The 14,334-nt window shown below is 39.4% G+C and overlaps 1 protein-coding gene across 5 annotated transcripts in view; it reads right to left on the bottom strand.

Moving 5' to 3' along the window:
• Positions 1–13,882, bottom strand: part of PNPLA4 (patatin like phospholipase domain containing 4) — a 30,767-nt gene extending 16,885 nt beyond the window's left edge. For 3 of the 5 annotated variants that reach the window (XM_069945446.1, XM_069945448.1, XM_069945449.1), the window contains exons 1-4: positions 13,612–13,653; positions 12,400–12,585; positions 5,953–6,047; positions 5,582–5,717 (exon numbers count right to left, since the gene is read on the bottom strand). In XM_069945446.1, coding sequence (XP_069801547.1) covers positions 5,582–5,717; positions 5,953–6,047; positions 12,400–12,579 — 411 coding nt within the window. In that variant the 5' untranslated portion in view covers positions 12,580–12,585; positions 13,612–13,653. Of the gene's footprint in view, positions 1–48; positions 404–533; positions 635–5,581; positions 5,718–5,952; positions 6,048–12,399; positions 12,586–13,611; positions 13,654–13,827 lie in introns of those variants that run through there. The other 2 variants (XM_069945450.1, XM_069945447.1) reach the window with 2 other exon arrangements.
• Between the last annotated feature and the right edge of the window lie 452 nt (positions 13,883–14,334).

Raw genomic sequence — 14,334 nt, 5'->3', positions numbered from 1 at the left:
TGAGTAGCACAAATAAAGTTATTCTGAAGGTCACATCAGCCATAAAAACAGTATTTATTGGTACTGATTATTTCCTTCACGATTTATAATCATTATCATCCAGTACTTTTCCTACCACATTTATGAGCTAAACAAATTTATGGGATAGAGAATGTCAAGGGCAGCTGTGTAATATGTAATGATAAGGGTCCTTTTAACAAATATATGTCGCTTACAGAAAAGCACAATACTCACAGTAATCTCTAACCCCCCGCATGTTTGACAATAAAAAAAAAACATGATGAGTACAACAGTACACAGTAGAATGTTATTTTTTTTTTATAGCATATAACCTGGAAGCAGCGCATCAATATTTTTTCTTTCTAAATGTTAAACTGCTGGGATGCCAGTGGAAAGTCCATGCCTGGAAAAAACAAAACAAAAAAAAAACACATGTTCATTGTATTACAGGGTGTTCCTATCTAATAGGATATACCCTAAATGATACACGTGAGCACCACATTTGGGACATGTGTCAAGAATAATGGACCCACCGTCCCTCCCAGCGTAGGCATTCTGAAAAAGTGGGGCTGGCGCAGTTTACGGAACTCCCATAGACGTTGACGTTATTGCTTATTTCACACTGCATCGGTATCTGTTGGATATATACAGATAGTCAATAACATACATCCAATCCAATATACACCCTATACATACCAATGTATTCCACTTAGTGGCACTGGTCATACATAGTGCACCTTGCTAAAAACAAAACACACACAAGCACAAAAAAAACAACCCACAAACATACAGAATACCTCATAGTATATTATAGTGTAGTATAGGTATAGTACAGAGTGAAATCAACATTGGCACTGATTATATAGTTCCAATAAGGGGATTAAAAAGTGCAAAAACAACAACTAAAGCAGTCAAAAAATGCTGTGTGGGACAAGCCTGACACTGACGTGCAATAATATTTTGCAATACTAAAACAGGAGATGTTCCTGACGATTGAGTAATGGCCAGTGTTGTACCTATCCTAGCCATTGAACATCGTGGGGGATTAATAAAAGGGTGTAAATATACACCTGGGGTAAACTGCCCACAGCAACCAATTACAGCTCAGCTTTCAGCTCTGGTAGAATAAAAGAGGAGCTGTGATTTGTTGCTGTGGGCAGTTTACACCAGGTGTATATTTACACCCTTTCATAAATCTCCCCCCGTGTGTGTGCTTAGTTTCACACACACACACAATAGTTGGGACTTCCACACACCCACTTTTATCTTGAAAAATCTCTTCCGATACGTAAAATGAGTTAAAGTGAGCGCTGAGGAGCAGGTAATTCTGTGCTCCCTGGACAACCACTAAAGGGTTAAACATAATCACACTATTTCTTTTTCTACCAAATTACATGTAAAAGATAGTCTTGGTTGCCCATTGCAACCAATCTCAGCTAAGCTTTCATCTTATGGCCCCGTTCACACTGAGCAAGAACGTTGGAATTCCACGGCGGAGAATCCGTGCTCAGCGTGCTCTTTTTAGCGAATTAGAGGCGAGCTTGCGTCCGCTTCCTCGCCTCTCCGCTCAAAGAAATGACATGTCACTTCCTCAACCAGAGAGCGGCGGCAGCGGAGGAGCGCGCACCCTCTCATTCACTCAAAGCAGCACACTGAGCACGGCTGGATTCCGCGGCAGAGAGCTCCCAGTGTAATTCCAACGTTCTTGCTCAGTGTGAACAGGGCCTATAAGAGCAATTTAAGAAATGAAACTGAGAAATGAGTTGTGATTAGTTCCCAAGGCACTTTTTTCTTTTTATTATTATAAATTTTACTATAAAATTACATCTGTAAAACCTACAAAAAATTAAATTATTAAAGTTTTATAAATTAAAAAAAATTCCTTAGGAGAGACTTAGACACACTGAATAATGTTTAATAAATATATTTTTTTTAAATTTGTGTCATGAACAAAAATAAAACTAAACTAGAGGTTTGGGACAATGAAATATAGTCTAATGTAAAGAAAGTTAAGGTTTTAAACTAATATAATGTTAAGGTCAATGTGGAAGCTAAAGGAGTGTCCTTTCCAAAATTTTCAATTAGGGAGACATTAAAAAGTCCAAGTGAGAATAAATGACTTGGTGAGTACTGTACATAACCACACACTTAAGAACACAACTGCGCCACTTTTATGTCTGCAGCTGCTGAACCCTACCGCCTACTACCTTTTACCATTACACTGAAAATTACAAAAACTCAGTCTACTGTAGAAATGATCGTTTGCGGATTATATAATAAGCCTTTTAAAAGGCAATTGGCAAAGGAATACTTTAGAGATTATATAAGCTTGTAGTAGAGTTTCCTCAAAGTCACCTATTTTATGCAACTTTCTACAGACTGGAAAGCTTTATTGAAATATTCTTAAATAATAGTACATACGATACTGAGATTACTTTGGGTAAAACAAAGTATATAAATGAATACAGTAAATATTTTTAATAAAATAATATAACATACAAAGATCCTATAACTGAAAGCGAGTCTGTACCCACAACCCCCCCCCCCCCAACCACTTCTACCATTGGATAGCTGCTTTTAATCGAAGATCTTTCCTGGGGTCCGTTCGGCAGGTGAATCAGTTATTGTCCTAAAAAGCAACTTTTAAACTTGCAGCCCTGTATCAAATTGTCATGGCCTAGAGTGTCTGTGCCCTAGGCCGTCACCGCCTCTATCACTCCTTCCCCCCTCTTCACCATTAGGAATGCCCCTGGCAGGATTTCTCCTATTCCTCACCTGTCTGAACACTGCACATGTTCTGGATCATGCTGGATCATTAAGGCTCATGTGCAGTGTTCAGACAAGTGGTAATTAGGAGAAATTCTGCTTGGGGCATCCCTAATGATAAAGGCAGGGAGGAGAGGTGTAGAAGCGTTGCAGGACTAGGACACAGACACTCTAGGCCACACCAATCTGACACAGCGCTGCAAGTTTAAAAGTTGTTTTTTTTAGACAATACCTGCATCACCTGCCGAACGGATCCCAGGACAGATCTTGGGTTAAAAGCAGCTATTTGACGGTACAAGAGGTTTGGGGGCAGATTGTGGGTACAGAGTCGCTTGAAGCATATAATGTCAAACTGCACAAAGCCACATGCTCCCAAGTTCCTCATGAAGAGGAGAGTTATAATACACAGCTGCAATCCAGATGTAATTGTCATGATTTGGGCCATGTCCATGTTTTGTGGTGTTTGCACCACTGAACATACTACATGATGTTAAGAGATTTCAAAAGAATTTTGACTATTGCAGGTCTGCCATGGATATCATCTTTGTGCAGAGCACACATAACGGTTTATACTGATACCAGTGTCCTTGCATAAAGTCATCTTCTGTTCCATGTATTCAGTTTTTACTTTTGACCACAGCTACTTCTCTCTACAGATGTTTTTCTCGTCTTTGTAATCAGGTAAACAGTAGACCTCAACATGCTCATTAACTTTGCTACTCAGGTCATAGGATCTATACAAAGTCCACCAATCTTCACATTTGTTATTCCCTATCCTATGAATAGGTTTATCAACTGCCTTATCAATCACACTACTTATTGCAAAGTTGCCAGTTATCTGTGACAGTTTCAGTGAAACAGCTATAGGGGTTGAAGAGGCACACTAAAGGCCCTATTCCACGGAAAGGTTATGGCCGATAATCATCCCGTGGAAATAAAGGCAACGATCAGCCGACATCGTTCATGTTGGCTGATCGTTGCGTTGTTTGTCTTTCAAACATGTTGAAAGACAAACTACCAGGATAGCAGCGATCTGCTGCCGTTGCTCCGTGGAACAGAAGCGGCGGCAGCAGACCGCCACTATCCCTTATGGGCTGCTCGGACGATCTAATGATCACCCGGGCAACCCCCCCCCGGGCAGCTCCCCTTGGCACCCCCCGAACTTACCCGCTCGCTGCCGCCATGTGTAATAGCGGGGGACGAGGAGCAAACAAGCGCTATTAGCACTATAAGCACTATCGGCTTGTGTAATAGGGCCTTAATTCTAACTCCGCTTGAATAACTGGGCAGAGTGCTCCTGAATCTTGCTGCCTGATTATAGAGAGAGCTATGTGACCATATTGTTACATTTAAAGACCTCTCTGTCACTATCCTGCTCACATCTCAGCAGCAGTAACGGAGATCGCTCGGAGGAGCGATCTCACCCACTAGACACCAGGGAAGTGCTGCATCCGGTAATCGGATGCAGCTGTCATGTTTGACAGCTGCATCTGATTACTGTATTAGCGGGCACAGCGATCGGACCGTGCCCGCTAATACCCGCAGTCCCAGGCTACAAGGGGCACCTGGAACCGCGGCGGTTCAGAGCGGGGTCGCCGCGCAGCCCTGCTCTGAACACCTCTTACGGGCGCAAGACATACGGGTACGTCATGCATCCTTAGGCTATGTTCATACTACGTAAGTTTGTGGCCGTAGCACGCTCCATGAATAAGCGTCCGGAGATTTACGTAGTTTGCCTACAATGGAAAGTATACGATCTACGGCTGCACAGTTTACACTACATACGAACTTACGCCCGGATCGTATGCAGCGCCGTAAAAAATTAACCAGACCATTGTTTCGGGACGGAAATGCTGTAACTTACGCCCGTAGCGTAACATGCGGTGATTTCTTCTTTTTTCCACTTTGATTTGCCGATCCAAAAGGTTCTGTGGGGTGTCCGGGGCTAGCCGAAGATATCCCAGTAAAATACCGCTGTCAGATCGCTACGTACACCGCTCGGGAAGCGTACGTAGCTTACGGGCATAAGTTTGCGGACCGTGCGTAGCCGGCCGCAACTTGCGTAAATTCCGGCCAGAGTTATACAAGTGTATGTCCGGCCGCGATAAATATGCGGCCGGACATATACGTTTTGTGAACATAGCCTTGAGAGGTTAAAGCAACGATTAAAGCAACAATTTGGTTTTAATAACGATCAGCATTTAGACGAAGAAATTGTTAAAAAAATCTTCACATAGGGCAAATCTTTGAAAGACTGTGTACACGGAGCGATCTGTGAATTTTTAGCGAACGGCAATTTGACAACATATTGAAAGATCACAATGAAAGATTTCTCGCTCGTCGCTTGATCGTTTGCTGTGTTAACACAGACCAATTATCGCTTAAATGGGATCGTTATTGCGAAAATTCGAATGATAATCGTTCCGTGTACACCCATCATAACGCAATTCTACTGATTTAAGTTTTAGGTGGAGTTTCTATGTAAATTAATGGAAAACTTTAATAGTTAATCTCAAGGTACGTCTAATAATTTCTCTACATTTTACACATTGACCCAGGCCTCGATGAGCAGTTTATTTGGCAGTGTACCATTTGAAGTGGAGAAATGATGGTTTGTATAAGGTTAGTTAAAACCGCAATTACAGTTCTTAAAAATGGACAGTCACAATATAAAACTAATATTGTGGCAGAACACAAGATATCCAATTATCGTAAGGAGGATGGCATTTCCATTACATAAAACATATAGCTCATCAGGTGTACTGCGATACAATGTATTTACATTTGACAAAGTCAATGATGACAACATTGTTACCTTAATGAGCTCTTCTCTAGAGGCAAAACTTGAAACCAAGCAATTTTCTAAGCTTTTAGACTTTGTGATTGATACGTAGAGACGATTCTCAGCTATCTCATGAGCCTGAGCAGGTAGAATTGTTTCTATGCCTTCCCTATGGCAAAGAAATGATAAACATTATTCATATTTAATTATTTAGCATGCAATAAATATTTAACAGGTGTTCTGCATTCAGCGGTAGGTTCTGGAAGACTGTCTTTTTCCATTGTTGTGAAAGACATAAGCATCTGCATCTTTGGGTTTTAATGAAAGCTAGGGCAACCAAACTATAATCTTTTTTTGTTTAATCCACTCAAAAAAGGAGCATTTTCTCGTATGTGCTCGCTCACCTTAAGTTTTTCATGAAATCATATCTTGGTTTAACCACTCCAGGAATCCGCCTTCTAAAATCTTCAGAGAATGTGTAGAGGAAATCCTTACTTTCCTAAAAGCCAAAAGAAAATTGTATTTCTAACAACAATTCAAAATATGTATACTGTAAATGTAAATGTACCGGAAAAACAGAACAAATGACGTTAAAGAATAAACTAAATGTAAATAAAGCGGTTCACATAGGACAGCTGTGCATTTCTTGCCTGGTACAGGGTGTTACCAAAGCAGCCAGATGTTACATGAAAAACAATGGGGAATTGTGAATTCATATTTTATAAGGCTGATTCATAACAATGTGGACTTGTGCTATAAATTGTATATTATTTTAATGCATATTTTACATTGGAATTTATTAGATGTCACCATCTGTGTGGTTTTAGGTTGGTGTATATTCAATACTTCAACTATAATAATTTACTTCAAATCCAGCTCTGTAGCACTTTTGTTTTTTAGATAATTTTTGGTAATTTTTCCACTATGCCATCTAGGAGTCAAAATATTTTGATTTTTATAACATACACATATAAGGCCTTGAACAGTTGTTTTCTTACGGATATGTTTAATGTAATTTTTTTTGTTTGCATATTTGTTTTACCTACAACAAGTACTCAGGAAGCTGGATTGGTACAGTCAGAATGGCAGCGACAGCAGTTAAAGGAAAGTCCATCTAAAATGTTAATTACAGTATAATATTGCCCCCCAAATCACCAATAAACACTTATCACTGGAAATACTTATGAAATGCTTTTTCTCTGCACTTACTACTGCATCAGACCCGACTGTGCGGGCTGTGGCTGCTGGAGAGGATGATGGCAGAGGGTACATAGTTGCGTACATATTGTGTACGTTTCAGTCTAGAGTTACGCACATGCGTACAGATTATCAGGCGAAAAGTTTAAATTACGCAGTTGTGTACAATCGTAAGTTCAAATATGTTTGAAAATGATCGTTATATCCGTTCCGATCATCGAATAAATTCTTGCGATCCACGCACTTGAACAATTAGTGTCATGTTCGTTCGTACGTACAAACATACAAACATTTACGAACATGTTCGTTAATCACTATTATTTAGTTTATGCAATTTCATTGTTTTGCCCTGCAAAGTTTCAACCCTAAGGACTCTATTACACTGAAAGATTATCATGCAAAAAATTGTTAAATTGTTAAAATTTAATCATATTATTTCCGTGTGTATGCAGTCAAAGATCAGACGACGAACCAAAATGTGCCCATGTGCCATTTATGGCATCTTTTGAGCTAACCATACAACCATAACGATCGTTCATATACTGTACAAGTATACGGTTATGACCGTAACTATTATTTCAGGTTGTTTGCAATCGTTTATCGTTAATCAGAGAAAACAAAAACTGATTTGTCTTATAGGACCCTAACATGCACCAGCAATCACTTGATTACAGTTTTTTGTTTCTTTGTGTATTATTTTGTCTGAAATAATGGGGAATAATCGTTGATTTATTTGAAGGGTCTACAACTATTACACACACAAAAAAAAGAAAAAAAAAAAAGAAAAGAAAAACAGAAGAAAGAAATAGATCCAAGCAGATTGGAAAATGGTGACAATTTGACTGAGGGGGTGGAGGGTTACGTGGTAAAATGCTATGTTCTCACTATGGAATATTATTGGGGAAAGGTGGCCATCTATGCATAAAGACTTAAAGGGGTTATCTACAAAAACATGGCCACTTTTTTCCCTACACTTGTCTCCAGTTCAGGTAAGGTTTGCAATTAAGCTCCATTTACTCTAATGGAACTGAGTTTCAAACCCCACCCAATCTGGAGACAAGAGTGGTGCAAAAGTGGCGCTGGATAACCCTAATGATCATGATCATTATTTAAGGCCGTCAATTTTATTATGACGCCCTGTTCCCGTAATTAGGAACAAAGCCTTAAAATGTCCTGATGTTAGTGCATTCCTTTACAGGGAATTAATACCCTTCTGTCCTATAGGCTTATAGGATTGTCATGCGGCACCGTAAAAATACACATACAATACACATGAAAAACATTTTTCTATGTCTGGTCATGAGCAGGGAAAGACAGTCTGGTATTTAACGACTATATTAGTATATATTCCAGAATGAGTTATGTAAATGACAATCTATATGTTTACCCAGACCTGCAGTGCTTTGTACAGTATAATATGATTTATTTTCAGCTAATGCAATCTGTTCATTTTTTATTTGTAGGAGATAATAAATGGTAGCAGGATGAACTCTTAATTCCCACTAAATGACTCACCAACAGAGGAAAATGTATTTCTGTACTGGAAATCATAACTTTACGTTAATAATTTTTCAGAAAAAAAAAAACAAAAACTAATATTTGATCATTTGCAAAATTTATGTAAGATGGTTTGGTTTGACAATTCACCACATTTTATGTGCTGTACTGTACTGGAAATAAAGCTTTAAGGGGATACCCAAAATCAACACTTACACCTATATGCAGGGCCCCATTGGATAGAAGTACCTGATTTTCTAAGTGTTTTTTATTGGGGCCCCTAAACTAGGGTGCCATGGGAATGTCCTACTGGGCAGAAAAGCTTGCAGTATACACCTTCAATTAACTATAAAGCCCTCTATTCATGGTGCACAGCTATTTATGTGTCTCTCTATTTTGGGGGGTGGGACCTGAGCTGGGCTCTTTGCCAATAGTAATAACAATTGGGCAATGTATAAGCATGCCTTGCTGCTTTATCTACTCACAGGCTATCTATCCTTAACACAGGCTAAATCTGTAAATAGTGAACTTCTGCTGATAATGCTGATTATTAAAGTGCAGCAGACAGGATCACAAAAAGGATGGGGTTACTACATATAAGAAATTCTAATATAAATAGCAAGGTGCTGCTGCTAATGATGATGGCTGGGGGGGGGGGTGAGGAAGGATTTACATTCAGGAGGCAGCATGGCAAAAGCACAAGGTATAGTGGCCCCAAAACTATTTTGATGTTCATACATAAGCCTTAATTTACCTTTCAAGCATAGTATGGATCCTCTTAAAAAAGCAGGAAGGCTCACAATATGCCAGGTGGTGGTTTATTCCACTACACAGTTTACCCTTCCATAGTTTCACAGAATCTGGGAATGCCTCATATCTGTAGGCCCTGTCCTCTCTACCTGTGTTCCATTTTGTCTCTTTGCTGCTAGAGCTGAAATCCCCCTAATTGTAGAGAAGGGAGACAAATAGGGGGACATTCTTCAAGACTGGCATACTAGTATGCCAGCCTAAAATAAAGCCAGACCCCCTTTTTTCCTTCCCGGATTTACTAAGAAGTCTGTGCCTCTTAGTAAAGCTGGTGTAGCAGGCCAGATTAACACCTGTCTAGATTATACCCAGGTACAGTTTGACCTAGGCCAGAATATACCCCGGTGTAGAAAATAGCCTAGGCCAAACTATACCCCTCCAGGCCAAACTATACCCTGAGGTATAAATTGGCCTAGGCCAGAGTATACCCCGATGTATAAAATCGCCTTGGCTAATCTGTACCCCTCCAGGCCAGAATATACCCCAGGGTATGAAATAGCCTAGGCCAGAGTATACCCCGATGTATAAAATAGCCTAGGCCAAACCAAACTCGGTATGTAAAATAACCTAGACCAAACTATACCCAGGGTGTAACATAGCCTAAGCCAGAGTACACCCATCCAGGCCAGAATATATCAATGTAATGTTGAAACAAGCCACAGTGTACCCCAGGGGATGAACTCTATACTTGAAGGTTTAAAACAGCCTAGGCCATGCTATATCCATTTGAACCACAATGTGGTTACTTCTCTGGTTTTCTCACCCCTGGCCCAGGCCACAGTATACACCAGAGGATATATTTTCATACCCAGGTGTGTAATATAGCCTAGGCCATACAATAAACCTGGGTATAGTCTAGCCCAGGCCACAATATACCCAGGGGGATAAACTCTATATTTGGGGGTGTAAAACAGTCTAGGCCAGACTATATCCCTTCAAATTATTACGTCACTGGTTTTCTTAGTTCTAGCCCAGGTGACAGTATACCCCAGGGGATATATTCTATATCAGGGGGTGTAAAATAGCCATATTTTATCGCTCCAGGTCATAATGTTATCACTTCACTGGTTTTCTCACTTTATCTCTAATTTGTTGAAAAGTGTGCAGATCTTTTACTTTTTTTATACACATAGCTGCTTCCTCTTGAACTTGAACATTGAACTGACAGTAGGTGGCGCTGTCCCATTACTGCATCATCTGAACTATTGTTCTTTTGAGCAGGAGGAGTTTTTTTATGGGCTGCGCAAAATTTTACTGTTGTTGCGCAAAAATCCTCATTAGATGCAAATGCCATGATACATCGTACACAATTTATTCCACTATTTATGCCTAAGGCTGGGTTCACACTGCGTTTTTTGCTGTCCGGTTTTTTCTTTTAATCCTTTTTTGCAAACAAAAAAAAATGAATTAAGAAAACAAGTCAAAACGCATCTTTTTTTAGCGTTTACAAAAACACGGTCAACCACCTTTTTTTGTGTATGCTAAAAAAAAACATGCATTTTTGTCTTTTTTTTTTATCCATTTTTTATTATGGAAGTTAATCGAAAAACTGATCATAGCGGAGGAACACAAACGCTCATGCAAAAACTGCAAAAACATAGTGTAAACCCAGCCTTAAACAGCTTGGCTACAAAGCTAAGCTAGTGTAGGATTTTGCGCAAAAAAGAAAATTTGCACATGATAAATATATTGAAAACTAACAAAAAAACCAACAACAAAAAATTGGGCAAACACAATGATAAATGCCCCCTATGTGTTAAGATTTTTAAGATTTACATCAAACAGCATCTTACTTAATTTAGCCGACAAAGCTGAATCCCCAATAAAATGTTAAAAGATTAAGTAATTCTTGTGTCTATCACTCACTGCTACTGATTTCATGGGGATACAAAAGAGGCCACACCTCCTCCCCACCTTGCCGTGCCCCGCCCACCCATAAGGCTGGTGTATGTCATGGAAAAGGAGCAAATCTGCCCCTTTACTGTGGTGTAATCCTGGGAAGCATCTTGATAAATCTCCCTCATAGTGGCCAAGACTTTAGTGCTTTATTTCTGGAATAAGGTAGGAGTCATTTAAGATGAATACAGTGTTTGCAATTGTATTAGAAATCACATAGGTTTTTAAATTGAAAGAAGTTGTTTGAAAATTCAGAAGCCATTTAAACAGCAATAGTCAACTTATTGTTATATAATTTCTAACAGAAAGTATACATTAGGGAATAGATTTTACTCAATACCTTAGATATTTTTTTAATAAAAAGGTACGCCATCAGAAAACCTATGGCCAGGGACATGTTATGGCTATGTCCCCGCAAAGTATTTTTGCTCAGTATTTCAGTCAGGAGTGTATCGAAAACCAGGAGTGTATTGAAAACACCGAAAGGCTATGTTCACACACAGTTGAAATTTTGTGGATGGCTGCCATTTAATGGCAAATAATTGTTGCTATTTTAAAACAACGGCCACTATTTGCGAGAAAATGACGGAGATCCACTCAATTTCAACAGTGTGTGAACATAGCCTTTCTGTGTTTTCAATTCACTCCTGGTTTTGCTTGCAAAATACTGAGCAAAAATACTGTGCTGGAACATAGCTTAAACATAAAAAAGATAAATAAAAAGTCATACCTACCCCAATCCACCACCACCTAGGCCCTGCATGTCACTGTGTCTTCCTAGTTCTGAGAATGGATATAACTGCAGCAGTGACAAGCAGAGGACATCAGGCCAGGAGCTGCTGTGTTCACAAAAGCTGGTGTTTTATTGCCGTACTGTTGCAGTACTGCAGTGTCTTCACAGAAATGCAATACTGCAATGAAATGATATAGTGACTAGAGATGAGCGAAGCGCTCATCTAAGCTAAGCGAAGCACTTCGCTGGATCATCACGCCGCCGCGCTCCCCGCACTGCTCCTCTCCCTGCCACACCACTCCGGGTGCTAGGGAAATGCTGGATCCATTCCTGGGAAACTAGGGGAAGTTTCCCAGGATTGATTTTTTTCCCGCATCTTGGGCTTCAGCTCATCTCTAGTAGTAACCAATGAAATGATTGAGTACTGTAACAAGACTGCAATGTGTGAACACAGCCTTACCTTCAGGGCAACTTTTTTTTTTTTAAATTGTCGGCGTCATTGACATTGTCCATTGTACAGTATTATAATGCATGTATTTAATGTATGTAAATGCATTCCGGTTTCTATTTACTGTTTGATGGAATTATTACTTAAGTTGATCAAAAGCCATTAATTAACAACATAAACTAGTTACGATGTCAGAAGGCCTGATAAGAATGATTTACCTATCTGCAAGTCGCAGGCTGTCTATTTGAACTCTCAGATTATACCTTTAATTACCTGGATTTTGTGTGGAGCCGTTAAAAGAACTGTAGCAACCAGGGATCCAGCTGAAGCTCCAGCAAAAACCTTTACAGAATTCAACATGTTTTGACCATGTTTTAAAAAAGCAGATGCTGCCCCCAAGTGGTAAATCCCAAGAAATCCAGCAGCTGCAAAGGACAGATTCAAGTGCTTCATTGTGTCCTAGAAAATGAAGGCAAATTAACAGTCGTGTCTCTTTAATACACATATTCATGGATATCAAGGTTATACACCATAGATGATAACAATTCACTTTCTCATAATATATATATATATATATATATATATATATATATATATATATATAATGACATTTCTTATATGAAGGTTACTAGATACTTTATGTTCTTCAGAAAAATGTTGACTGCTTAGAATGGCTATGAGGATTTCTAGATCACATGTAGATCAATGGTCTCGTTCATTTGTCACATATGCACTCAGTAATCATAAGGGTGGTGTGTAGCATACTCAATGCATTTTATTACCACATTATACATTCAGAGAAATGGTGTCATATACCAAATGGTGTCATATACAAGTTCCTAACTATTATGCCCATCCATTTGCATTCGTGTCCTTTTTTCTACTGCGGCATGTTATATACTGTATGTTCTATTCTGCATTCCCATTGTGATTTATATACTTCTAAACTAGCATGTGCATAGGTAGCAGCTGTTGCTCTCAGTTACTCCACAGTATACAGCCCATTCTTCCCAATATAAGCCAGAATAGGCGTTATACATTTGCCATGTTTCATGCCACCTGGCAATCCTAATGAAATCCCGGCCACAACCTGAGCTCCAATCCTTTTATTTTAACCATTAACTTTCACGAATTAAAATGGATTGTTTTTTTTTCCCGTGGCTGGAAATAGCGGTTTTCAGAGAATATATTATATTTTTTCATAGTACCTATGGTAATTTCTATTGCTGGTCTAGAGACTCCTTACAGCCTGGCACAGAAATCCCAGTGTAAGCAAACCTATTCTAATAACTTAGTTACACAGAGCCAGATGACAAATAAAGCAGAGAGGCTGTGCAGCTCTGTAGGCTTCACTCCCCCTCTCTTCTAACACGATACTGAGAAAAATGTGTCACTCTCTCGGGTGTGCCAGCTCCCATCCAGCCCAGAGCTGCAGAATCCAAGCTAGCTGCACGCAGTAAACATTTGTTATTCCACTCCTCTGACCTTTTCTCTCCTGCCATAGAAACCAGGAAGGATTTTTTTTTTCTTCTTTTTTTTTTCTGCACGCCTTCCTTCCTATGTCACTACCCAATAACAGAGATTATTGTAACATCCAATAGGGAGGCCAGGCTCATTCACTATGCCTGATAGAAAAAAAGGGTGTTTTTCCCGGAGCTAAGCTTCTTATTCAAATGCTGTATATCTTGACCTAAATCTCACCTCGAAATGGTTCTTTTTTCTCCGTTTCCTTTCTTTTATCGCACGTTCGGTCCAAGCTCAGTACAAAAGCTTGCCTGTATAGTACAGTTTTCCTTCAGCTGTCCCTTGCAGATATATAATTCATGGGCATGCTGTCTCTGACTTTCACTTAGCTATTTCAGAGCTCGCAAATACATATCCCTTCTTTTGCTATTACACAGAAAGAATCCTATCGTGCCGAATGTATTATTCACAGATGTCTGTGTTACTTGACTCTGCTGACATATATAGCTAATCCCAGATATACTCGCTACAATTCTGCCACTGTATCACAGTAGTCTGTGTAGTTCTTCTACACCGCCTAGCTCTGAAAGACAATGAAATGGCATGCATTTTTTATATCCCCAGTAGCTATGCGTAATAGCAAGTAAATGCATTGAACCCATTTGCTACCTGTGTGATAACACTAGAGATTTGGAGAATATTGGCTGGAGTTGTCTTATAGTAGGTTTAGAATATTATACAATT

Source organism: Dendropsophus ebraccatus, chromosome 11 (genome assembly GCF_027789765.1).
Source record: "Dendropsophus ebraccatus isolate aDenEbr1 chromosome 11, aDenEbr1.pat, whole genome shotgun sequence".
NCBI lineage: Eukaryota > Metazoa > Chordata > Amphibia > Anura > Hylidae > Dendropsophus > Dendropsophus ebraccatus.
This window is presented reverse-complemented; position numbering and strand designations above follow the sequence as displayed.